Raw genomic sequence first — 26840 nt, 5'->3', positions numbered from 1 at the left:
TGCTAAGTTGCATAAATTGTCTTATGTTGGTTTATCTCATGGTAAGCCTGGGAGCAAGCCAGTTGTGACAAAACTAGTTAGTTTATTAAAGTTTCCATGTGTCAAACTATTTTTTTAAGTGTATATATCTAAAGATGCAGAATGAGGTTTATCATTACAAGAAAAAAAGTGTGCTGAAAAGAGTTTTACACTTGCTGGCATTATTGTCATGCTCATATGTTGGGTGGAACCTCACTGACATTGTTAAGTATAATTACTGTTCTTCATTTGTAATGGAGGCGTGAGATAAAATCCTTTCTCTTTTCTGCAACCAGTTAGCTGGAGCAATAGAAGTCATCACCCAAAGCACATACACTTGGTAAAGCCTGAGTAAAAGCTGAGTCGTGTTACCCAAGAAGCTTCTTAGAAAGAAATTCAGCATGGACAGGGCAACCTATACAGGCCTAAGTGAGTAGAAGTACAGAGAACGTAGGACAAAAACCTCAGTCATAGCCAGAGAAAACCTCATGTGTTGACCCAAGGACAATAAAAATGAGAGTGTGCTACTGAGCATTGTTCTTTCTGAAAACTGTAATCAAAGAAACTCCTGCTGTTTGATTTCTCCTGTGTCCAGGAAAACAGAATTTATAAATTCTTTCTGGATAAATGATCAAGAAAATACCTGACACCATCTCAAACTTTTCTTTGTAATGGAAACAGGCCTTAAGTCTCCAGAAATGACATAATTGCTTGTGACTAATTATAGCCTGGTACCATGAGATGGATCCAACTTCCAAAATGGAAATTTGTGACTGGTGTTCTTGTGGAGCCATGGTGCAAGAAGCAATCACAGAAAAAACCTGGTCTCTCAAAGGAGACCAGAGAGAATTGATATGATTTCTAATACAAGAACTGGAAGCCTTGCAGATAGAATTAAAGCAATAATACAAATGACATCTGAAAAAAGAACTGGGTGCATCAGAAGGAGTCAAAGCCAAGAGGTTTCCTAGTGAAGACTTCGAATGATGATTTGTAGGTGAAAGTGAAACCTTTTATGGGCAGCAATTAAAAACTGTCCGGACAAGTTTGGGAAATGAGCAGGCAATATAGCCACTCTCAAACAGCAAAGTGCGTCAATGGGATGGTCAAAAATATATTTCCTGTGGTCCTGATCTGTTTTTCCACAAAACGTAGATGAGGAAAGCTTTGGATTGCTTTGTGTTTGAGCCTCAGCAGAGACTTGACTTTAGAAATGATCTTGTAGATCAGTTATCCACATGTGGAAACATAGGTATGAGAAGACAAAGGGGAGTTTAGAAGGTGGCAAAGTATGATAAAATTTTTGAACTACTTGGGGAGAACTCCTGTTGGTGCTTAAAATTTCAGACATTTTCATCGTAATTTATCTAAGGAAGAAGTACATGGTCAGGACTATGCTGAGGCATCTTGAGAACAGCTTACCATTTGGTTGTAGGAATTAATAGGGCCGTGCTTTCACAGGCGTTCACAGATCTGGGAGCAGCAGGGTGACCGTGTTGCCTCACTCAAATGAACTCTGGAGGCTAGTTGCAGATATTGCCTTAGGCAGAAGATCAAAGGATTATTTCAAGCAATGACTCTGCTGAAAAAGAGGACACTTTTTCTTTCCTTCTCATGACTTGCAAAACCTCCTGAATAAGATGCAAAACCTCCTGAATCATCCACCTGAAGAATGTATTGTTCCTGGAATGAACTTCAGAGCAGCCAAAAGCTTTCCCAGGAGAGCATTTGGGGAGATAATTGGGGCTCTTGCAATCATCTTAAAGTGTAGCATCCCCTCAGAGTGGCAAGATCAAGGTTTTCTGCTCATGTCAGGCAAGCTTGGAGTTTATAAATGAGATCGTACATAGGAGGTTATGTTCGTTCAGAAATTGTATTGTGGCTTTGAAACTGCTGAAATTGGGGGGGGCTGCAAGAATCATAGCTGATTTGAAAAAAGTATGATTTGGTGAAGTGTAAGCAGGATGTGGAAAATGATGCAGGAAATGTGATGTTTGCAAGATAGATAAGAGAGAGAGACCCGGTGCAACAGTATCTTGTGGGGGCATCAATGGAGCGTGTTGCTGAAGCGCTTAGGTTTTTTCTGCCAGAGAATTGATAGTTATTGTCATTGTCATGACTTATTTCACAAAATCGCCTGACGCTTGTGAAGTCAGGCACCAAAGGACACTGGAAATAGAAGAGACTTTGCTGGATGATTTTTGTAGATTTAGAGTCAAGAGTAAGCCATCTATGGATCAAAGGTAAATTTTAAATTTGGAGTATTTTGCTAAGTCTTTGAGACTGTAGGCTTCCATAAAAGATGCACTATCTCAGTGTGCCCACAGTCTGATGGGTGTGGTAGAAAGGATCATTATGGACTCATACCTTCAACTGCCTTATTTTATAGACTGAAGGAAATTAGGGCACTATATCCCATTGCCTTTGAGGGACTTAAAAGAGGAGTGGATGGCAATATGAGTTATACTCCAGAAGTTATTTTGTTTCAACATAAAGCAAATCTCTTTATAATAAAGAAATTTTGGGGTGATGTGGACTGTGCAGAAGATCAAACACTAGACTGGAAAAGCTCGTTCAAGTCTGTTTGGTAACATGAACATCTCTTGGACACATTTTTACAGGAAAACGTATGGAGTCCAGGGATTGACTGGGTGTGAGTGAGACATCATGAATCAAGGAGAATTCAGAGTCAATTGCACTTTGTGCCTCCTTTCTGTATGTAGTTGAGATACGTGTTATAATAGTCTAGTTTGTAGTGACAAGCGCATGGACTGAAGAGACCACATTCACGTCCAGATCAAAGAATAAAGATTTCCAGCAAGCTGGGGTGAAAGAAAGCGTTTTTTTCAGTAGCTGCTTTTCAGCTATTATCTCAATTTAGCAGAGGTCATAGAAGAACTAGAGGCATTTTATCCCTTTAGCCCAAAAGGACTGAAAATACCTTGTCAGCTCTTCTTTCCAATCACTTCAGTCCTCCGAGGATACGGAAGATACTATTCCCAGACTTGCCTGAGTGATGGAATGTCTTCAAGCATCTTCAAATACTGTCGGAGTGGTCTCTGCACGTTGGCTGTGCGTATCTAGGTTGGTGAATGATGTTACCTGTTGAAGGAGTTTTGGAATTTCTATGTTCTGGCTTTTTTTGCTCAAGAACAGGGTGTTTTTATGTGATGGTAGTTTGAGGGATCAGATCTGAGTGCTTGTTTTCCAAAGATTGGTGAAGGCACTCATTTCTGTTAAAAACAGGTGCAGTTTTTTCTCTGACTTCTGCAGCCAGAAGAAATATGGATCTCTTGTAAGCTGGACCTTAAATATCTTTCATGAGTTCTTGGTCCTTCTCCATATAAAATGGAACTGAGTTCTTCTGAGAGAAATGAGATAGGCTATTTAATCTAGTTGAAGAGGAGAAGAGAGGTGACGGTTTTCCTATGCATTCAGTCAAGTATGTTGGTAGCTCTTTCCGTGTGGTGTTTGCTCCTGGTCTCTGGGCTATGCAGCCTGAGGTGGTTCATTGTGGTTCCCTGTTTCCAGCATTCAATCTACTTTGTCAATTGTGGAAGAACAGGAAGGCCATTTTGTCCCTGTTACTGAGCTCTGGTGCCCTGAAAGAGCAGTTTGTGCTGGCAATGGCAGCTTCAGGGTATCTTTTGCACCACTGACACTGCTTCTGCCACAGCACTTGCAGTTTGTGTGGTTGCTGGGAGGATGTTGAAGGGAAGATTTGAGCAGTAAGGGGTCCACACAACCCAAACAGTAGATAACAAGTGATGATCTGTTATCACTAAGAGTCAGTCTTATTATGCACAGTTTCTGCTTCTAGGGCAGTTTGAAAAACTAAGCGAGTCTGAGTCTCGGGATGCCAACGAGCTTTGGATTCCTGTTAGTTTGCAGGAAGGAGGAGATGCTCTGGTCTTTGCCCACATTCGGGATTTATCTCAGGAGGCTGACGACTCCACCACTACCCAGTCCCTAGATTGAAGGTAGGATCTGGCAGGATAGACAGGTTCTTTATAATGGTATAGATATAAATGAATTGAGATCCTTTCTGTAAAGGCTGAACTCTCCAAAGAGAGGCAATGGGCAGGACTTCAACACTTCCCCAGCTGGCTAGTGGCTCTTTGTGTTCTGGAGAGGATGGATTTTCTTTCTGGAGGCTGGTGTTCCCACCTTAAACTGGCACCTGAGTGGCCAGATGAATTTCTGTGTGTCTGGATTTCTGATTCATATTAGCCCTTGCGGAAGCAGCTGCTTTCAAATGGGTCTTGGCCAGAGGGGATTGCTGGGGGGTGCTGGGAAGTCTTATTTTACTTCTGCCACCTTTGCTACCGTGTGTTGAGAGGAGGCGAAGCGGGATATTTGTGCCATCCCTTGCAGGTGGTGAATTGAGTGCTTGCCAGTCAGGTGTTTTCTGGGCACTGCGTTGCCAGAGTAAGTCAGCAGAGAATCTGATCCAAATGCCAGTTGAAAGTCTGCTCCACAGCTATGACAAGATCTGTACAGTTAGTTGGCAGGAACTTACGCACAACTTTGGTGACTATAAGTGCTGTGATACTTTTTTCTCATTTCAGGATGACAAGTTAGGTACAAACTTTTCTTTTGTATAAACACAGAGCTTTATATACAAACAAATAGTTATTTTCGGTGCTCATTTCCTAGAAAAAAAATTAAACTTGAAAGGTAAAAATAAACAAAAATATGTTCTAAAACCTCTTCAGATTGAAGATTAGAAAAAAGAAACCGCAAAGGCTCAAGCTCACTTCCAATTCACATAATTGCTAACATAAAGCTGCAGACCAACCAGAGGAACTGCACATTGCGAGGTGCAGGAACAATTTGTACTACTCCTTTTAAGTTGCCAGAGTAGCAAGCAGCACATACGTGCAGTGGAATAAATCCTGTTCTCTGCTTTCCATTTTTCTAAGAAAGATTATCCAGTTAGGTTTAACCAATATCTGTTTATATCTTAATGGATCACAGGAGAGCAATTAACTTCCGATGTCTTATTTAGGGCGCTATACTGATGGATGAATTTATATGTGAGTAAACTACGATATCAGGGATTATTGTGCCTTTTGACTTGGTGAATAGTTTTTCAAACCACTGAGGCGGTGGATATACATTTACTCTGCAAGCTGTTTTTTATCAGTGGCTACACATCACTGTTCACCATCAAAACAGTTTATATGAGTGCTTCTTAGGTCTCTCTAAGCAATATGAGTTCATATACTTAAAAAATTTAGTAGGTGGTTTGTGTTAAAGGAGTTGGCTGTTGCTTTGAGACAGTCAGGCTCTGAAAGGTTGTAAAATGAAATGAATGAAGTAGCTCAATGTTTACTTTTGCCCTTTCCTGCATTTGGGTCAACTTAGTCCTTTTATTGAATGTTGTGATCTATGAGTCTTGTGACTCAAAAAAGTGTCAGGCACCACCTAAATGCATGCTGTTTTATTTCCATGTGTCAAATCAGAAAGTAATAGACAGTTCTGCTTCAGGGAGGTACTTGGGGCAAGGCTGGCAGCTATGATTTCCAGTCAGAGAAAAAGCTTGAGAAGAGCATGTCTGTTTTAGCAGGAGGCCAGACCTTCTGCCACTCAGGCCGAAGCATCTCAATGTCCTCTTAAACGGAAGTGTTAATCAAAATATAGCAGACTAATTGTTTATGTGAGTGGATGAGATTATCCCAGACAATGTGGTGCTGTTTGACTTGGAGAAAGAACTGTGTAACCATACACAAAGCTGCACCACAGAGATAGTCGATTGGCTTTTTGATTATGTAATAAAATCTGGAAAGGTGATAAAAATGGAGCTGATTTTTGGGTGGGGTGCTGTACTATCTTTTCAGATCAGCTTATAGTCGAGTAGTATTATTTACTATGGACAAATGAATAGGGAATCGTAGCTAAGGCAGTGGGCAGCTTTTTAATCTTACTGTGCCAGGCAGCGGGTTAACTTCTTGTGACAATCTGTCCAAGAGGGTTGTGGCGCGATAAGGAAAAGGTTAAAATAGTTTTACTGGGCTGAATATTATTGCACAATATTAGATTGACTTTAGCAGGACTTTTTAAATGGGGGTTGTGTACACCAATTAGTTTGTTTAACTTGAAACTAGATGTGAACTTTGGTATGCTTTTTTTGTGTCCAGGTTCCCCTTGCAGGGAAACTGTCCAGTAGTAGGACAGCCTTGCTGCTACAGTCGAAGTCACTATGGGAACCAGGGTGGCGTGGATATAGACCTCAGGATCTCAGGCTTGCCTGTGATTGCATTTACGACTGTACACTGACACAAAGAGATGGAATACACAAACCACCCTCAAAAGTGGAACGCATTCTTCCTGGGAAGGGTCGCTAAAATGTGTCCCACTTATTTATTTTTTTCCATTAAGATAATAAAAAAGAGTAGCCTGAGAGAGCTGACATCTCCGAAAAGGGAAACAGGTAGCTTTCTATTGCATGCCTTCAAGGTTCCCACCGCACTGGTCGAGAGTTGGTCATGCAGGAGTAAGTAATGATGACTACTTACTCCATCACCCACCCACGTTCTCACCTTGCTCCAGTTCCTTGTGGTAGCTGCATGGTCTTCTCAAACCAGGTCCTTTCTTTTCTCCTGCCCTTGCTCGTATTGTTCCCCCCCACACTCCAGCAGGTGCAGGACTCCTGCCCCCTCGTGCCTCGTCTCCCTGAGGCCTTGGAGCTCCGTCAGCGTCAGGCCGTCCCACCGCCTGCCTTTCTCACAGGTCGGATTTTGCCCCTTCCCCACCCACCTGTTGGTTGAGGGCATGTGTTGGGCACCCATGGTCATCGAAAACTGCTTGCCGTAGCAGGGCAAGCTAAAAAAAACCCCGGCGGTTCCTTGCAAGTTGCAGTCAGGGCTCTTGCTCTGGGTGCAGAGGAGCCGACCCTGAGGTCCTCCCTTGGCAGTGCCTCCTGCCGGCCAGCGCTAAGCAGCTGCTTGCCCAGCATTATGGCAGGTCCTGGTGGTGAACGGAGAAGGGGAAATGCTTTTTTTTCCCATGTATACAATGAAAGGAAGCACTGTAATAAACCGAGTGAGGTAAAAAAGCTTTCCCGGCACATTACCTTCTAACACTTCTTCATCCTGTTTCTCAGCTCCAAGTCCCGCTCGGCCGGACTCCCCTGCGGGGAGGTGCTGGGGAGGGTCACGTCCAGCGCCCGGCCTCCCGACAGCTGGCTTCTGCCCCTGCCAGGCCCCGGGGCCCGGGCTTCCTCGGGCAGAGCGGCCGGCGAGCCCTCGCTCGCTGCTGGGATGCTGTAGGCTGCCGTGGCTGCAGCAGAGCGAAGCGTGGTGGAGGGGCTCCGCTTTCCCAGCTGGTGTGGAGGGGGGGCTGTGTGAAAGCCTCGCTTTGTCCTGTCGAGGGGAGGAAGGGCACCTTTCCCTTTGATTTGGGCAAAAGAAGGTCTCGCGTACCTTAGCACACTGGAGCCGGCGTAGAGCAGTGCCCTTTCATTGCTGGCATAGCAAAATGGATAATAAAGTGTCCAGAAGTTAAGCGAAAGGCAAGGGGGGTAGGTGGGAGGGTGGAGAGAGGAAATACTTGGAGATGTCTGCAGTGCTTCCTGTTTGTTTCTTCAAATTATGAGTCAGATCCCCTACAAACAAAAGAGAGGGGTTTAAAAAATGGTGAGATTTTTAAAAAGTAATCATGCATGGATTCGTTCTCTTGGTCTTCTGGTTTTTGAGCTTTCAGAGCCGGAGGCCATTTTTCACATTTCTCTGGGCAGTGGTGACAGCAAGGAACACATGCTCTTTTGCTTTTCAATGAAAGTAGAGGTTTTTTTAATATATATTCATACAGCATCAGGAAGTAGACCAACAGAAAAGATACCAAAAATCGCAAGATTTGCAATAAAATGTCTGCTACCATTGCAGTTCTTCTAGAGCTGATTGCTTTGACTTGAAAAACTTTTGCAACGTGAGTTGTAACCCTCAAGCTGGTTTGCGTTTGCTTTATGAGATACATTCTTTGGCACAGGAGGGAGAAGGTGCATTGTGTGTGCCTGGATCGTGTTTGAGAATAACAGTGCTTTCCACTCACTGATCCAGAAGGAGGGACCATGCTCCTTTTTCCCAGGTAAAACATAGTCCGCATCTTTAAAACCCATGGATTTTATGGGTTTTGTATTGTTTTATGTTTTTTGTATTGTAACATGAATGTTAATAAGCGTGTGTACAGCTGTAGTGCACTTAAAAGGAAAGATGAAGTGGATGCCGTTCTTCCACTTACCGTATCACTGAAGTGTAGGCTTTTCTAGAAGATGTGATTTCTTTGTTTCTCTGCCAGTTAATTCCCAGCAAGTGTGCGTAAGTGATAAAGGGCTCCAGTCCTCCAAATACAATGCGATTATTTGCAGGCGTTTTTCCTCTGTTACGGTGTCAGGATAAACCGTACAAGGAGACCTGGAAGCATTTCCTTCAGCTGAAAAGAATGCTGCAGAACTGGAGGGCCTTAACGTAAAAGGCCAAACTAATTTCTTTGTAACAGAGCTTGTTGTTAAGACACACCTTAGGAGGTGATACAACATTTGGACAACTGACAGCACAGCCGGCGAGTCAGCGCTCTTCAGTGTTCAGCGGAGTTGTTGTTCTGATATTTATGTCGTGATACAAATCCCATCCTGTCCCAGCTCAGCATTATGTCAGTACTGAGAGCGCGGGTGGAAGCGCTAGGTCAAGGATGAGACCATTTTCAAAAAATTTTCTGCTATGTCTGTATTAATAAATAAACACGTGCTCACATGTGCTCTAGGGTGCTGGGAGGCGATGGTCTGTACCGGCAAACTGCTAAGAGTGTTTCCTGGTATGATTTTGGCACTAATGCTGTCCCCAGACCCTGTGCAGGGACTGGAAGCTCCTCCTGGAGCGCGCAGCCGCCCCGGCTTGAACGCTGAGGTCTGCTGAGGCAGACATGGGGTTTGCCGTGCCACTTGGCCTCAGACCCTGGGAGCGTTCTTGGGCACGTTAAATTTGCTGTTGTGAGTATAGCCTAAAAAGCAGAGGGGATGCCAGCCTGCATTGCGGTCAATTTGAGAAAGGTCTGAAGCAGTTTTGAGGTTTGAACTTGCTTATTAACGGCATTTTCCCATTTTAAAATGCTAGTTATGAAAGATTCGCACAAGTAATACAGCAATGCTTTGGCTCTTTTTCCACCTTTACCTTCATGCCCGTAGAGCTGCACAAAAGCTATTATTTTGCCATCTTGCTTATGGCTGTTGTTTCTTGACTCTCCTGCTTCCCAACTCCTTCCCCCGTGGAAGGAGCGTTCCCAAGCATTTCCTCTTCAGGTTCCTGCTTAGCGCTGGTATGTGTAACTCTGTTAAGCGAGCGTGTACAGGTTGGGTGTAGGTGTGGCAAAAGGCTCCAGGAGCTGCTCCCAGCGACTGGGAAAGCAGCTCTGAGAGAATCTGGAACAGCTCCCAAAATGATCTCTCCCAGTAGGAAACTGGCTCTGCTCAGTTTAAAAACAAGTAAATAGAGTCACTGTAATTTTTCAGCTGGTTTTTCTTGGGAAGGGATTTTTTAACTTGCTGCAGAAGAAACAGAAAAGCAAAGAGAATATGCAAGAATACCTGGCCCAGCTGCAAAAATTTATAAACATTTATCACTGCAAAATTAAAATGAAAAAAAAAAATCTGAGAGAATTGGAACACGTGTTGATGTGAAGCGCTCTCTTATCCTTTAGTAACTGTGATAATTCTCATTGCCATCAGTGAGAGCTGGACACATATCAAAGGGTGAGCAGACCTCGTTCAGTGAATTCCTGCAAACCAAGTCATTGTTCCCGGAGGCAGAAATAAACGCTGAAACCAGCAGCAGGATTTTGGGAGCTGAATTACATGCTGGGTACGAGCTTGATGGTGATTACGCTGTTAAACTGAGAGCTGTCTCCTTTTATCTGAAAGCAAAACCAGGCAGCGCCATACTTCCGGAGCGCTGCCTCGGCAAGAGGGTGGTTGGGGAAGGTTCGTGTTCCCGGTGCAAAGCCCAGGTCTGTCCCCGGTGCCGGGATACAGTACGCCACGTGGAAGGGGCTGATGGGGGCCCGAGGTGTGTTGCATGGTTGTGGTGGCACAGTAGTGCTGGTTGGCCTTGGAGACAGCCTCTGGGGCAGCTAAGGGAAGATACGCTAAAGAAAGAATATAAAAAGCACAGAGTCAGATGTTTAGTTGCTGTAGAAAAGTGCTGTTTGACTAACTTCAGTGGAATTACACATGTTCACACTAGCTCAGGACTCGTCACCATTTGAAGGCCTCTGAAATGAGGCGAGTCCTTTCTTCATTTGGTATCCTGACATATAACAAAGTTTGTAATATAGAGTATTTTGGTATCTGTATTATCTAAAAAGGGGAATTTTTTTTTAAACTTTAGCAAAAAGTTAGGCACGTAAGAATTGCCATTGCTGTGTGAAATAAACACTGCAAAACGTGAAAAATGTCAGCATTTTCATTAGGAAATGTTTTCCATGCACATTTTTACATAGTGTGACATCAATTGGTCTGCCGGATTATTACTGTTTATGTTAAAAAGTGGAGAAAGAACTTGGTTTGATTTCCAAGTTGTGTTTGCAGGATCGATAATTTGTGTGTATGCATTTGTGTATGTATGTGTTTGTCTATATATATATATGTTATTGTCCCAGAAATTGTTGACGTTTGTTAGAGACCTTACAGTAGCATTTGAGGCTGGTTTGTCCACTTAAACAACAATATTTTTACATTATGCTAATTCAGCCAAATGTAAGTTTCCTAATTCTCTCCTTTTGCTTATACTTCCTTTATACAATAAGTGTTGCCATTTTGATGTGTAGGTGTGAATGCCTTCATTACCATTTTTGGTATGAAGTCACTTTTTTGATCACTGGACAGATACTAGTACTTCTCAACAGTATTTTCTAGGTAAACCTTTCTCTCTGTTTTCATTAAATAGAGTTAACAGTGGCAAATTCAGGCTTTCCAATTCCTTTATTAGCACACAGTTCTTCGAAAGTTTAAAGTGGACTTTCAAAAGTCCTTTCAAGTGGACATTCACAAATATGTGCAGCGTAGCCATAGACAAAGCTGAGCAAAAAGCACAAGTTATTCTGGTGCAAGCTGAATGTAGAATTTCTTTTGATTGTGATTATTTTCTCTCTACTGCTGGCTTTGCTTTGTTGTCTCTGGCGGAATAGGTAACCCTGCAATGAGTTCTGTGTGTCTATTTGATTTTGAGACAAGTGATGCTATTAATAGGACCTCTTTTATGAAGTCACTATGTACCAGTCTGATAAGAACTGATAAGTGAACTACATGCCTAAAATTCACGTAAAGATGCAGGCTTGTGTACTACTGAAAATCCCATTTTTAGTTAGCAGTGGTCACAGTGTCAGTGTTTCTAGTGTATGTTATGTCAATATACCTAGTAATTCTACTTCATCCATGCTGTTTTACATTGGGAGAGCTGAGTGGCAGACCTGTTATGGGTAGTTGTAAGGTGTGATCAAGCAGAGTTAGTTACATGTTTAATCTTGATTTTCTGATTTACTTCTAAGTAAGCATCGTGTTTGTGTTGGGCCAAATCCTAGACTTGTTGCAGTATTTGCATTCGATATGTAGCTAGTTGGAGTAAGGATTAAGTAGAAGAGCTGCAGAAGTTAGATTGTACTTAAAAACTTTGACGAAGGATGCCTCAGATGCTCCTAAAATAAATAAAGAGAATATTTGGAGATTATTGTGGACGTTTGTGGTATGCAGCCTCTGCCCTGAAGAACATGAATATAAAGCCTCAGTTGAATACTGTATGTGGGATAATACTTCAAACAGACTGTTGAACAGCTGATGAGCAGATGATGACATTTTTGGATTTTAATGTATGATAATATGCTCAAAGAACTATGATATTTTAACACATATGTTCACTTCTACAATGTCCCACTTTCTAAAATCTTGTCTTGAAATGATCAAATTTCCAGTTTTAACAAAATTGCAATAATTAATACAGCTTTCTTTACCTTCTTCATTTTGTGTACAATTAACTTAAACGGTCCTTCACTACTGTCCTCGTGAGCAATAGTTGAGCAAGCTTAATTGAAACTGAAGGAAGGTTTTTCTCTTTTGTTCTATCACATCTCAGTGGCTGGAATCTTTTGAGACAAACTGCATCAGCGTAAAAATCCTCACCCTTGAATGTATACTGTGGGTCACGCTGGCTATCTTTTGGAAAAAGAAAGACTTTGCAGACTTGAAGAGATGCATATTCTTTGTACCCCGTGTGTAGGGACATTAACGTAATGTTTTTCTCTGGTTGTTGGAAACCTGGCAGTGAGTGTGCACCCCCAAGAGTGCAGTGTTATCAGTCTTGTTTTGCCAAGGGGTGTGCAGAAGGGAGGTGGATGCGGGCAGGAAGAATATCTCAACCAGGTCCAGCTGGGTTTCTCATCTCCGTCTGAGCCAGGCACAAGAAAAATTGCCAGGCGTTCAGGTTGAACTGGGAGGAAAGCCCTGCAGTACCTCTGTCCTGAGGTGGTTGGGGGTCTCACTTAACGTGTTTTCCCAAAGCGTAGTCATCTCAAAGTTACACAAGCAGCAAATAGACAAGGGAGAGAGGAAGGCCATGTCCAGAGGATGTTTCATCCTCCTATTTTACACATCTGCCCTAGAATAGGTTGTTATTGCCCTCTGGAGGTGCCTGTCTCTTAATCTTGACTGAAAAAAGATCTCAGATGACGGATTTGAGCGAGACACCTTACGCTTACTTGGCTGAACTGAGGCCACTAGAACACCATGTTCCACCCCATCTCCAGGTGAGATTGGTTTGGCAGTGGTGAGCTGGCTGGTGGTGGCGGCGGTGGGCTCCCTCCGTTTGAAGAGTCTCCCATATAGCCATGCACTTGGTGCTGACAAACAGCACTTCACCCCCCCAGTACACTTCTGGCGAGGTACAGTCATTGGGGTGAAATCTTGGCCTCAGAGACATCAGTGGAAATTTTGCCAGTAAGTTCAAAGAGAGCCAGGATTTCACCCAGAAAAGAAAATGTTGGTAATGGAAAAATTGTCCAGTCTCCCAGGTGATGCATATTGTTAGTGGGTCTATGTTCTGCAAGCCACCACTGCTTTCAGAACGCTTTCCTAATACTCATTTTATCCTTTCCATTTCTTAGCTTTAGAAGAATGTCTCAATACAAATTTCATCCAAAAGAGTATGTTTTCCTGTGCAAGATTTTCTTCAATTTCTTCAATTAAAGATTTTCTTCAATGCCTTTAGGTTATTACAACATCCTTGTATGATAGTTTTACTTTTCATATTTTCAAAAAAAAAAAAAAGAGACGAAGAAATCGGACATTTCTTTGGTTTTATGGGAATGTAATTTGTTTTTCAAAGGTACTGAGACAGACTGAAGCCAAAACAAGCCTGGGAGCAGAGCACCGGCATTTCGGAGAAGTGTAGCAGGAGTTTGTGTGACTGGGGAATGGGCTGGGTGGGGGGGTGGGGGGGCTGGCACACCTCCTCCCATTGCCAATTCCCAAGTCCCCTTTTGACAGCAGAAAATAGGTATGCTTGGCACCGCTGAAAAGCGGCTTAATGTATGTTGTATTGATGTGAGGATCTTGAAATACCCTGCGAATGTTTATTTACTTGGCAAAAATTAGTATGCACAAGCTAAATTCAGTACCATTTTCCCTGTGCATAAATGACTTACCTATTATGCAAGCCAAGAAAATTGCAAAATTGAGACTAAAATCTAAGAATCATGTTTTCTTCCCTCCACTGTAATCTCCAAATAACACTTTATTCTATTGTAATAATTTATTTTAACTCTATTCTTATAATTTATTTTCATTTGCACAATGTTTTAAATGTAACTGTAACTATAAAATGGATAAACAAATTCTTCTTGAACAGGTTTCTGAAGCTTTTACAAGCTAAAAGCATGACTGGATATAATACAATACAAAAGAATAACCAAGTGACATCCAGGATTTATAGCTGGATTACTTAATTGAACAGGCAAAACTTGTGCTTTTTTTTCCCCCCTCCGACTTGCAAGCCTGCGGGTACGGTTACAAGAATAGATGAATGCACTATCAGATAAGGAAAAAAACTTCAGGGCTGATTATTAGTGCCACTGTTAGTGCAAATGTGGAGATGATTACTTGCATGCTGTTGTTTCGTTTTCCAGTGTATGCTTGGTACCTTGCTTTCTGCCCTTCTGTCTCTGTTGCATTTGATAATACAATTCAAAGTGACCTGCACAAGCATTTTTCGGCATGGTGAGAATGGCTGAGTGTTCCTGATCTGTGTAGCTGAGAGAAAATGCACCCACATTCTTGTTTTACATTGAGAATGGTTTATGGTGAAATTTGTCTGCTGTGTAAGACACTTTGAGAAGTTCAGAATATTTTAGATGCATAGAAGTTTGTTTTTCCAGAGTAGGGATAATAATTTAATAGCTTCTTTCAACCTGTGTTAAACTTTGTGTTTGTAGCAATTAAAATTTATTCAGAAAGGAAAGGATAAAATTGCTAAAGTTCGAGGCAGGCAGGAGTTTCTGGAGACTTTCTAGTCTCTGTTCTGCTGCACCTCATTGGCATGTAGTGCAGTTCTTGTTTGAATGCTGTGTACTGCGATCCTCCCATTTATCAAAAGGGATTTTTAACATGGAATCTTCCTAAATGGTAGAGAGGCTTAATAGCCCTGCTATAAGTGCAAGAAAGATCCTTTTTATTTTCTGTGCAAGCTGGGATTAATGTAGGAGACCCTGAAAGATCGCAGATGTGAAAAGATGATGATGAAAAATTTGTCTTTGTAAAGGAAGGAGACAGGAAAAAGGACAAATTTCATACAGTGGAGCTAAATCATAGAGCTGTAAATCATTTGAATCAGGACTGGTAGTCAAAAAGGAGTATGAACTCACATTTTGGGAAGGGCGAGGTATGATGACTGTAGATTCCTGGCAGGAGACCGCTTGAGGCAAGCAAGAAGTGGGCTGACCTAGATGCCTGATAAGAGGCTCAATGAAATGAAAAGTGGGTGGACTTGGAGAAGAACTGGGTGGACCTGATTGTTTTGGCACTTGATTTCCAGGGCAGCAAAATTTTAATAACCTATTGTTCGTTATTGGTTGGCTTCTTAGTGATATGACTAGCACCTCTCTTCCCGAGCGGTTACTGTGTGCTGGGATGTGTGGAGCATGGGAGAGGCTTTGTGGGTGAGAGCTGCTAGGAAGGGAAGAAGTGTGTTGGGTGGAGGGTGCTCTGGAGGAGTGTTTCTGATGAGGAGGTTGCGTATGTGAAGGGACGTCTGAGGAGCAAAGGAAGGGAGGCTTTGAGGGCTGGTCCTTTGTTCACGAGGGGCTGTTGAGGTTATGTGTCTTTGGGATGTAACCTCAGCATGATTTGTGAACTGATGTTGAACAAAGAGATTGCTTGGCTCCACTGGCAATTAAAATGTTCAGCTTCTCTTGCTGATGTCTGTTGTCAACATTGCCCCCTCTTCCTGCTGCTGTTGGGCCTTATGCTGCTCAGAAAATCAGTGACATGATGACACCATTAAGAGAGTAAAAGCTGAGCAACTGAGAGAGCGTCTTAGATTGAAGACATTGCCTCTAGCTTAGTTTATTCAGCTTTTTGAGGAGTAAAATACTCTACATATGTGTGAGGAGTACCAAGCTGAGTTCTGCTCATCCCCGTCTATTATAATAGACGTCAGTAGCTGGGTCTTGTATTTTTTAATAAGTTACACACACACAACGCATGTGTAGTTACATGTATGAGAGAGTCTGTGTGCTTGTGTGTTTTGTCTTAAGTGTTTGTTTAGGTATTGTTTTGCTTAATAATATTGGCTATGAAAAGTGGAAGTCTTGATAGGAAGAGAAAAAATACATTTCAGGATGATATTTTTTTAAATTGAAGGCACAAAGCTAGGATAAATGAATATTATGTGGCTGCTTTCTTGGACAATCTAAAAAGCATCTTGTGTTATGAAAGAGCCCTAAAATTCAGGAAATCTATCATCATTCCTTTTCTATTTTTTTTCCTTTCCTATTGGTTTTTATTCTTCCAGAATGCAACTGTATCTCAGTAGTAAATTTAAAACAACTCATCATTGTGAACAGTTTTTCTAGGATTATTGCTATACAACTATTTCTTGAACCTCGCGCTACATCTGCAAGTTCCTAGAAACCTTTGGTGTATTTACCTTTAGCCTGTGTTAGGTAATCAGAGGAGCTTGTAGGACATGAAGACTCATCCAGCACACATGATTCATACCTGTAAACCCAGGTACCATTAGTCTTTTCTGCCAACATACCTGCCTTATCAGTTATACTGCTACTGCTTAGTCTGCTCCTCCCGTCGGTTCGTCCTTCCTCCTGTTTCCCCAAATACACGGTGTGTCCCCACTGGTTCTTCACAGACTCATTCTGTTTTTTCTTTCAGTGAAAGTCCCTACAAAGGCTGCTGCTCTACCCAGTGGAAAGATTTAGTGGGAATTACTGCAAGTTATTGTTTCCCTGCTTCTGCCCAGTGCCCAGGGAGCGGAGCGATATTAGAAGCTGTATGGGAAGTTTGAAGTTGTTTATATTAGGCAAGTTCTGAATACAAATGATGAATAGTATTGGGAGAAGTTGATCCTGTCCTTTTGTTGCTGAAACAACAGAAATGAGAGGCACTCTATTTGAAACTGCTTGTAAATACGTTTACACAGATGCTACCTTATACATGGAATTCATTGCTGCAAGATACTACTAAACTGAATGCTTATACACGTCTGGCGTTGCATGTGGTGAGAAAGGACAGATTTAACCCCACCAAATGATGGGGGGAAATGAAGGGAGAAGAAGATAGGTGCAGGACTCTGTACAGGTTCATGCTTTGACCACTTCACGTGATATGGTGCACTATCCTGGCGAATCATAGAATCATAGAATCATTAAGGTTGGAAAAAACCTCTAAGATCATCGAGTCCAACCATCAACTCAACACCACCATGCCCACTAACGCTAACAGAGAGTTGAAAGCTGCCTTTACTTTTTTCCCCTGCCTCTGCTGAGAAGCACACCTTAACTGCTAGGCATCGCTTTAGATAGTTTCAATTCTTGTTTAATTGGCTTTGTACACTGTAGCGTGGGATCTTAATGGCTTAAATATTTGCTAGTCTGTGAGGTTGGCTGCATGCAGCGGCATGGTGAGGAACTGCCCTTGCTTCCCCTGCAGTGAGTGGAAAAACTTTCACTGGCTTCAGTGGGAGAATGACTGGGCATCTAAGACAAGCAATCCCATGAACGTTGTTACTTTCAGACCCTAATTCTGCAATTACTGAATACAAAGGGATATGCGTAAAGTCCAGGGCCATAATTATTATTTTGACTTTTCTGATGATTTATCTTAGGCACCAGTGAACTACTGTACAACTTAATTACTACAGCAATGCAACAATTACCTGGAGGCATTGTACATAAACCAGATATTTAGTGTGTTCAGGGAAGAACTTGCACAAATAAAAATCATATCTTACATGTGCAGGGAACTCCTTTGTCATTTATATGCCACCAACATATGAAAAACTGGAATGCAGTCATGTTGTATCTGCCAGGTACTGAATGACAACGGAGGACACAAAGCGGTATTGTCTGCAGTCCAGCTGAAGAATTAAACCCTTTGAAGTTTGCCAAAGCTTCTTTGATGATACAGTGGCTTGAATATTGGCATAATAATTTAGATCAGTGTTTAAGTAGCTAGCAAATTTCATGGTATAATATAGTAAATTCTGCCTTTATCAGAAAAGTCTTGTCTGGTGCACTCTGGCCTCCTATGCAAACCAGCAAGTGAGTGATCTTAAAACGTGCTGTGCAGTGATCTGACAGAAGCTGCAGGTGCCCGGGACCTTTTGGAGTCAAGCCTGTTGTTCGGTTTCACGCATCTCAAATGGATTGTTTGCAGGTTACAAAGGTCATGAATTACTGGTTGTTTAACGCAGCCACCTAGCAGGCGTCAGTAACAAACCAACAGCTGCCTTTTGGCTCGATATAAAAAATGGGATTTGAATATTTTGAATTGTGTGTCAGAGGAAGTGGTCTGTGTTTGAAGAGCTTCTTCTGTTCCAGTCTACAGAACAGGCTGAAGTCTTGCATCGTGTGCAATGTGCAACTCTGCTCCCACTATGGTACCGTAACAAGCACCTCCACAGTAAACAAGTAGCTACTGAACTCTTCGAAGCACATACTGCTGGAATACAGGATGAATGTCATTATATGGAAATGTTGAGGATTAAATTGTTGGAAGACTGCTATATAGACAAAGCAATACTTTATTCAGATTTTTGTCCTGTGTTGTAAGATACTTTGTAAGAAACAAAGGTGTCAGAAGCTGAGGCACTGAGCAGGGGTTCAGGAGATGATGTTTCTGGTCTGTCATGCCACTGTCCTGCCATGTCAATTAATCTTTCTGTGCTGTCATTTTGTGTCTATAGGATGGGAGTAGCAGCAGTTCCTTTCTCCTTTGTCTTGTCTGATGTCTTTGGTTCCTAATGACTGCAGAACTCATTTATGGTCCTTATCTTTGTGCCTTTAGAGAATGCTTAAATGAAAGCGATTGATATTAATAGTTTAATGTCTATTTTCTGAGCATTGGAAGTCTAACATGTTTGAACACTGCAGCTAACTGGCTCAGAGAGTGTGCAGGATCTTGTTTGTTTTTCTCAGCACCAACACCTTGTTTTCTGTCTGGCTTTTGTTACGTGATGTGGCACCATGATGAAAGTTTTGCATTTCATCCACAGTCACAGTTGTCATGAGGGCGCACAAGTTGTCACCAAGGAATCAGCTTCCAACGTACTGTCCTCCATCCTGACAGTGCTTACGGGTCAAACCTTATGGGTTCATTCAAAAAGCTTTTGAGGGATTTTGTTGAGGGGGAAGTACTTCTTGACATAAAATCCTTTGGGAAAGCTTCTGTTAAGGTAGTCCTTTCCAGCTTTGTTTCTTCTGTGACTTGAGGTTTTAGGTGCTGTTTATAGGAAGCTTTGGCCCATTAGATCGTAGACAGAAAATCTGACAGCTGCAGAAAAACAAACTGTTTCTGATTCAGGCTTAATGGGCTCTAACAAAAGAAGACAAGAGGGCATCTTGCAGGACTGACTCTTCCTAAGCCTGCTTTCCAAACCTTACTTTGTTCTTATTAAGCCTGGCCTAATCTAGACTGTGAAAAACACAACTCCATAAGGCCGTGGCAGGTCCCCTGCCTGCTCCTGGAACTGTTACTTCAGTTCTCCTTCCTCACTGACACTTCACATTTGCATCCAAGTATGTTATGAGATCCGAGCTGCTGACTTCCAAAATTCTTTATCCTTTTCGCTTCTGTTTCTGGGAGCTGCAACCACAGTGGGCGGCTTGTCAGCAGTCAGCTTGCTAGAGGTGGAAAATTCATGGGCTTGCTGGGGGATCGGTCTAGCTGCGCTTGTGGCTAGATGCAAAGCCTTCATCAGCTTGAGTGAAAACTGAGTGCATCTATTGTGTAATTTGGCTGGACCCAAATTGTGCTTTTTCTGGCAATTTCCCACAGAAAATGCTGCTAAGACTGTTGTTGTGAAGTGGCAGGGCAGAAGCGTGTCCTTAAACATGATTTTCCTGAATAATTGTTTGAAACAGGCAGATTATTTACAGGATGCTTCCTGAAAGGAAGCTGAATTTATGTTTAGGAAATTCTGTGATAAGATTAACAATTTATATTTTTTAATTTTATTGTTTATTTAACTTCTAAAATATTGTGAGAAATATATTTGATTTGTTATTTAGATTTTCTGCTGTGGATTAAATAAATGCTTATTCATTTTAGCAAAGGAAAATGTGGTCCTGTGAGTTTTGATCGGAGCTGAATCTTAATTCCACATGCCTCCTCAGAGGAAAAGATTGGAAATGGAATAGCAGAATGTTTAAAGACTAAAATCCAAGGTGCTTTATCGGATTCCAGATTCAAATTCTAGATAAAACAGTGTTATGAAACAGCAAGTCACTGGAGAAACCCCACTGTACGTCCTGATCGTGTAAGCAGATCCATATATACACTTGTACCCACATGAAGGCTGCTTACTGTGCATCCCCTTAAAAGTCCTCAGTGGGGATGCAGGAATCTGCAAGCACGGGACAGCTTGCAAGTATGGGGCCAGTGCTTTAAATGTCCTTTCTCCTATCAGATACAAGTGTGCCTTTCTAACATTTTCCTTTGAGGACTTTTTCCAGGGCTCATTTAAGTGGCTCAGAGACTCTCTGTTGATTGTGATGAATTTTGGATTATGCCCTAGGGTAATGGATGTAAAAATCTGACAGCTGCAGAAAAACAAACTGTTTCTGATTCAGGGTTAATGGGCTCTGACAAAAGAAAACAAGAATTTTACATGTAACATCGATGTACACGGTGTAACAAAAGGGACTTTTACCACATTTAAATGAAGTGGGATCTGAAACATAGGCCATAATTTAGTGCAATAGAAGAAATCCTCTTTCTTGAAGGAAAATGTAGAGTTATCTTTTCTTGGTTGTGCTTAGTAACTGAATAATAGAGTTTCTAAGGTATTTTTTGAATTAAATTGGAGAAATGTGTAAGCTTCTGTAACTATGGTGTGACAGGTATGTCTCTGCATTTATATACACTGATGTCAAAAGCTGTTTTAGTAACTGTAATAACTTTTGTTTTTCTAGGTTAGTGGATGACCGGTGTGTGGTTCAGCCAGAGGCAGGTGACCTTGCTAATCCTCCAAAGAAGTTCAGAGGTCAGTAACTGGGGATAATTTTTTTTTTAATGACCGATTGATGCATGTTCTAACTCCTTGGGCACTTTGCCTTACCAGACATGTAACTTCCCAGATGCCTTCATGGTTTGTGAACACACTGCCGAAGTTTCAAACTGGAATGTGAATGACAGATTTTGAGAACTAAATACCAAATTAGCAAAGGCATGAGGGGTAGGTGGAAAACATGGGGAAAGGGCTTCATTTTCTTGTAGTCCAAGAGTTGGTTGCTCTGTTCAGTATACTGAATGCTGATCCCCTGCTGTGTGACTAACTCCTTTCTCCAGCTCTGCTCTTACTGTAAATGGGAAACAAGCTCGTGAAGTTCAAAACTACTTAAGCTGCTGGTTTGTTTATTTTTTTAAAAGATAAGACAACATTTTAAGGACTACCCCCAAATATTTTGTCAGCTTTTTGTTTTGCTTTTGCTTAAAACCGTATCTGATTTTTCTCAACTTTCTTAGACATGACCTTGTACATTTGGGTAATTCTGCTGTTTGCTTATTGGAAAAAATAACTGCACTGACAACACGCCGTTTCCACTTCTTGAAGGCTAAAAAATACTCCTGTGGTATCAGAAGTTCTGTGTGTTTATATGCAGGGAAGGAAATAAAACCTCTCAGTCTTGTCTGTACTTGATTTAAGCCATGGCTCTAGCTGTGCCAAAGTAGAGCCTTACTAGCCTGATCTATACCTCTTTTGGCCTAAATGAGCTTGGATTCACACCTGTTACAAGATAAAGACAGTTATGGTTTGCCTGGTTTAGAGCAAGGGAAACGCGTTTCATGGCTGCTTGTTATCTATCTCAAGGGGTTGCACTGACATTCTTAACCTTATTATTTTATTTCCAGTGTTTATTATACTGTAGTATGTATATGTTATTATTGCAAAGAAGTTGCATTTAAAACATTGAGAGACTGAAGTTCTGCTTTCCCAGAGTATTCAAGATTTTTTTCCATTTTGTATTCAGGAAACATCAGCAGTTGGTTTCAGTTCCAGCTGTAAGCATTCAGCACATAGGCAGATTTTGGAAATTGAGAAAGAGAGGATGTATACTTAGAAACTAATAGTAATGAATTTCAGTCACTTGCGTGATGTCATGGAATAACTTTATAGCAGAGATGGGGATAGCATCTAGTTCTCCAGTGTGGCTTTCAGGCTACCTAACTGTGATTTAATCCTCTCGCTGCCTGCAAATACATGTTTAATTCACAGCTTCCAGGTTGCACAAAACTTCAGGTGGGGATTCTTTGGACAGTATTTCTGTCACTTCACCACCCTGATGTGTTCCCAAAGTAGAACATATCCAGGTTTCTAGATGAGACACGGGTCACTGGAAGAGATTTGCATGTGATAGTATAATTGCAGAATACATCCAAATGCCTACAATCAAGGAGCTGAGCAGAGGTTAAAAAGACAACCTTAATTTTTTCATTGTCTAATGCTTGAGGGCTTGATTTTATAACTTCAGTACAGTAGAGTTCTTTTATCGCAGTTCTGTGATGTTCTTTCCTAACTTGAAAAGGCAAAGAAGGAAAAAGTTTATAGTGTTCTGTCTTGAGTTCCGCCCTCCCACCCCTCCCCCCAGAAAAGGGATTTCAACGACATCGAGAAGGTCTGGGCACTTTGAGCCAGGGTGCGAGGTTATTGAACACTGATGCCATCAGTGGTGGCAGTAGCACGTGTGTACGTAGATCAGATGTCAGAAGGGGATGAGGCACAGACAAGGCGTACAGCTGTTTTCTGCTGCTGGGGGAACGAAAGGACTGTACTCCTGAGTTACATCCCGGCTTCTGCAGGGGAATGTTTTTCTATTAGTTGTAGAATGTTCCCTATTGCAACCTCTGTCTGTTGCTTGCATAACACATCCCTTTATCTTTAGTTGCCTCTGCTCCCTCTTCCCCATCGCACCTAACCTCTCCTTTCCTCTAACTCAGATCCTCCACTTTTTGGGGATCTCCTCTTCTCCCTTTCCCTCCTTGCCCCAAAACTTGTTGCTAGCTACTTTTCTCCTCCTCCTCGCTGCTGCCTCTTAGCTCCCTTTGGCTCCAGCAGCCTCTCTTCCTCTCACTCTTTACCTCTTCCTGGTTTAGAGTGCACCCATATCTGACTTAATTTTGAAGTGGCTTGCTTAGCTGTTGCTAGCATTGTGGTAGCATGCAAATTTGGATGAACTGCAACATCTGTAGGAGAAGCTAAATTAGTGAAAAAGTGAGTTTTGTCACCTTAATTGATGCAACCCACCATGCTATAACATCACGGCTATATTGTTAGGGGCTGCATCTAGTAGCGTTTTCATGCTGCTTCAGGTATGTGTAATCAAGTGGCATTCAGGAGAATGGGTGCAGCAAAGATAAAGCCATCATTTGGTTGTTTTCTCCTTCATCTTACAGGTCAAATTCTAAGTGTGGGAATAGCAGTTTTGCTGAGAACACAGCAGAAACTTGCTGTCTAATTGGGATTTAGTGCCTGGTACCACAGAGGTGTCTGTATTATGAGAGCACATCTCTGCCATGCTTTGTTAAATTTCTTAGCTCTGCTCAAGAGCACTGAGGCAAAAGGGTTGCTAAATGTTGTTGCTTACCAGGAAACGTTAGCAAAAACCGTTCCCCCCCCCCCCCAAGAATATTCTGGGAAATAGCATTCAATTAAAATGGCAAAGTTGATATAACAAACAAAAACTGCTTTAAGTAGGTTCTTGACATAAAAAGAAGACTTAGGCATAAATGATTAGACATAAGCAACTAAAAATAGCATCTAACAGCAGGAAGAGTAGGGCCTCCTTAGTAATAGGAACTGCTGTCTCTATGGTTTACAATGTTTTTATCACTAATAGCTGAACTGGCGTTGATTTGAGGTTAGAGCACGACCTAAGAGTCAAATAAGTATGAGAAAGGCATGTTTCTAACAAGATATTTAGATAGATTCCAAGGACTGACTCTGAAAATTAACATCAGAGGACTATGTTTGCTCTTTTTTGGTAATATTTTATCAACCCTTTTCCCTACAGAAGAAAGAAAAAAAAGATGGTGTTTTCTAACTACTTGTATCCCTCCTACAGAGTTCACTCAGAGATCAAATTTAGGTACTGAGCTGTTGGCCTGAACTGAAAGCCTATGTAAAGAGGTGTCTCAAAATAGCAGTTTCGTTTTTGTTATGTGTTTACTTTCTGTTTTTTTGAGTGGGTGGTAGCTATTCTAGTTGTTTCAGAACATCCTACAAATGGAGTTGTAGCTTTCCTTGGTAAGCTAAGGAAAGCTGTGGTTGCTTTTCATTTTGCGTCCATATTTCCGCTTCAGTCACACTGGAATGGACTGGAGTGGCTCTGTGTTCATCAATGTGCATATCCAGATTTGCGTCAGTGCAAAGGAGGACAGAATTTGGTCCCACACGTGTTTCCTGAAGTCTGTTGAAGAAAAAAAAGCGTTTACTATTTTGCAGTTGAACTTAAGGGACTGATCAAGCCAGGTGCTTCTTGTCCTAATTCTAACTGAAGCTAGTGAGAGCTAAAGCAGCTAGTGTCGTGATGGAAATGCTTACCCTGCTGCAGGGCCAGGTTCACAGAGATTAGGAAGAACAGTGTGTGCCAGAAGTCCCGTACCTCTGAAGAAAAGTTACATCATGAGCCACAGAACTGCAAGTTTCCTTAGACTGTGACCTTAAACACACTTCAGCTTGATGCTGTTATCTCCAGTGGGAAACACTTTCAGCTTCTAAGGTGTAAAATAGCACAGATAAGACCTGCTTCTTGGTCAAATTTAGCAACTCTGAAAAAGGAGCAAAAGTCTCTCTTCTATTTTAAATGTAAAATGACCTAAGTTCTTAAACTGATTTAAACTTCCCTTGTTTTATACCCTTTTTCTTGAGGCATCTGCAATGAAAGTGATGTTTGAGTTCCTAGATATCCTCCTCTTGCCCTTCTCTCAATTTTCAGTCTGTTCTAAGCTTTTTCTGACATTGTTCTTTCCTCTTCTTTCCCTTCCATTACGTTCGTCTGCACTCTCTCCTTTCCTCCTCCTACCCTTTCCTCTGCTGTCTGCCATTTCCCTTTTTACTTGCCTTCTCCTACATAGTTTTGATTTGTCCTTGTGTTTTCTTCTTGTTTCTCTCAGTTCCATAATTGCTTTCATTTTCTTCTCAGACTCCTGATCGCTTTTTCTGTTCTCCTTAGGACTTTTCATTGCCCCACTCCTTGCTCCCTTGCATTCCTCCCTTTCTATTCTCACTTCAGCTCTTTTTTACCTTTCTGTATTTGTTTCAAAATGCACAGATTTGTACACACTTTGATTTAATAGCCCTATCACGTCTGCTTACCCATTTGTCAGCCTGCTGGTTTAAGTAAAGCCATGTGATAATTTCTGGAGTTCTGCAAATCACGGAAATCTTCCATGATGGGCAAGAGTTGAATTTCTAACTCTTCAAAAAAAAAAAGGGGGAGGTGGGGGGGCAGGGAGATAAAGCATCTGAAAAATACTGTTCTAAGCCATCTTTATCCAATATCAATAAACATTTAAAAGGCATAATCTGAGTTATTTTCCTTTTCAGACTTCCTGAGTGTAGTTGCTTTTTATAGAATCATAGAATCATTTGCTCAGAGGATGTGCTGTGTGTGGTTGTTCCACCCACTATTGCCTTTTGCAGACTGGCATTTTGTGCACATTTGCAGGTTCAGGCAGGTGGTCAGTTTGGTGCTGAGTGTGCATCCTCTGTGGATCGTCTCCCACACTCTGAGAGTTGCTGCTTTCCATCTTTTGATTGTTCTGATTAATAAATAAAATTAATTTATTAATTAATCAATTACTTATTAATAAAATAAGTAATTGAAATGTGTCTCAGCACTGATAATTTGTCATATTTTCTTACTTTCTAGTAAGCCAAGATGTAGTGTAGGAGGTTAAGCCTGGAGTGTGACCAGGGAGAGCTTCCCCTTTTTTTCCATTTTGTAAAGAAAACTTGAAGTGATTTTTATTGTTTTAAAAATGTGTGTGTGGGCTGAGGTGGGCAGTGTTTCTTATTTTCTCCATCTTTACTTCATGCACAAGTAATTGAAATTTTGCCTGGAAGATTTTGTGGGTATGAGAAAATTGATGAAACTGCAGAAGTTGAACGCATGAAAGTTTAGTAAGTGAAACTGGCTGATACTTTTAAGCTATTTGCTTTAAAGCTATTTGTTTACCTTTGATAGTGCCTACTTAATTAGTGTCCTCAGGAAGAGAAGCCATTTATGTAAAACTCCATAAAGTAATGAGTTAGGAACTAGGACTATCTGAGAATGTCTGAAGAAGTTAGAAGAGACGGTCTGTCTCATGAGTGAGTTGCTAGACTGACCTCCAGGAGGGCTGAGCTTTTGATCTACTGTGTGGGCTGGGAAGTTGCTTAATAATCTTATGCCTCAGTTTCTCTTTTTTCCTGTTTATTTAAACTATAGCTTCTCCAGGCAGGCACCGCTTCCCCACCTCCCGATGTTCAGGACCACAAAGCTTGAATTTATATAGTATCCTATTGTTACTCTAATAAAAGTAAGTAGAAAAAAACCAAAAAAAATAGGGAAAAGCTTGTCTGGAAACAAAGAACATGAATTTTTTTAGTCTATAAATTGAGGAAAATACAATTGAAATAATACTGATTTTAAAAAAGTTCTTGGTAGTTCAACTTCTAGAGCACGACACTGGAAGTCAGGAGAGCTGTGTGGTGCAGCATGGCTACAGACAGAGGTGTGTGGTGGCTGAAGTTATCTAGCGCCTGCTCTCTATCTCCTTTTCTTTGAGAACTGACATTAGGAAAAATTCACCCACCTTTGGGAGGCAGACCCACACGGTAGTGACTGCACATCCGTATATACCTTGCATTTCTCTGCAGTGTGGTAGCCCTGTGCTTTGAGACTCTGCATGAGGATGGGAAGCGGTGTGTTTACTCAAGTAGCAGGATGTGTGGGGAGTAAGTGAGAAATGAAGACTGGTCCTATAAAAAGAAGGTATTGTTACTTCAGAGAAATAAGTGTTTCATGAAGTCTTTTGAGAAAGCACATTAATTATAGATTGTTACAGA

The 26840-nt window shown here is 41.6% G+C and overlaps 1 protein-coding gene across 1 annotated transcript in view; it reads left to right on the top strand.

Annotated features, from left to right (window-relative positions):
* Positions 1–26840, top strand: part of ITPR2 (inositol 1,4,5-trisphosphate receptor type 2) — a 262261-nt gene that overhangs the window by 12277 nt on the left and 223144 nt on the right. The window contains exon 2 of the mRNA XM_075161128.1: positions 20704–20774. Coding sequence (XP_075017229.1) covers positions 20704–20774 — 71 coding nt within the window. The remainder of the gene's footprint in view (positions 1–20703; positions 20775–26840) is intronic.

The sequence above is a fragment of the Calonectris borealis genome, chromosome 1 (assembly GCF_964195595.1).
Source record: "Calonectris borealis chromosome 1, bCalBor7.hap1.2, whole genome shotgun sequence".
Classification (NCBI taxonomy): Eukaryota; Metazoa; Chordata; class Aves; order Procellariiformes; family Procellariidae; genus Calonectris; species Calonectris borealis.
This window is presented reverse-complemented; position numbering and strand designations above follow the sequence as displayed.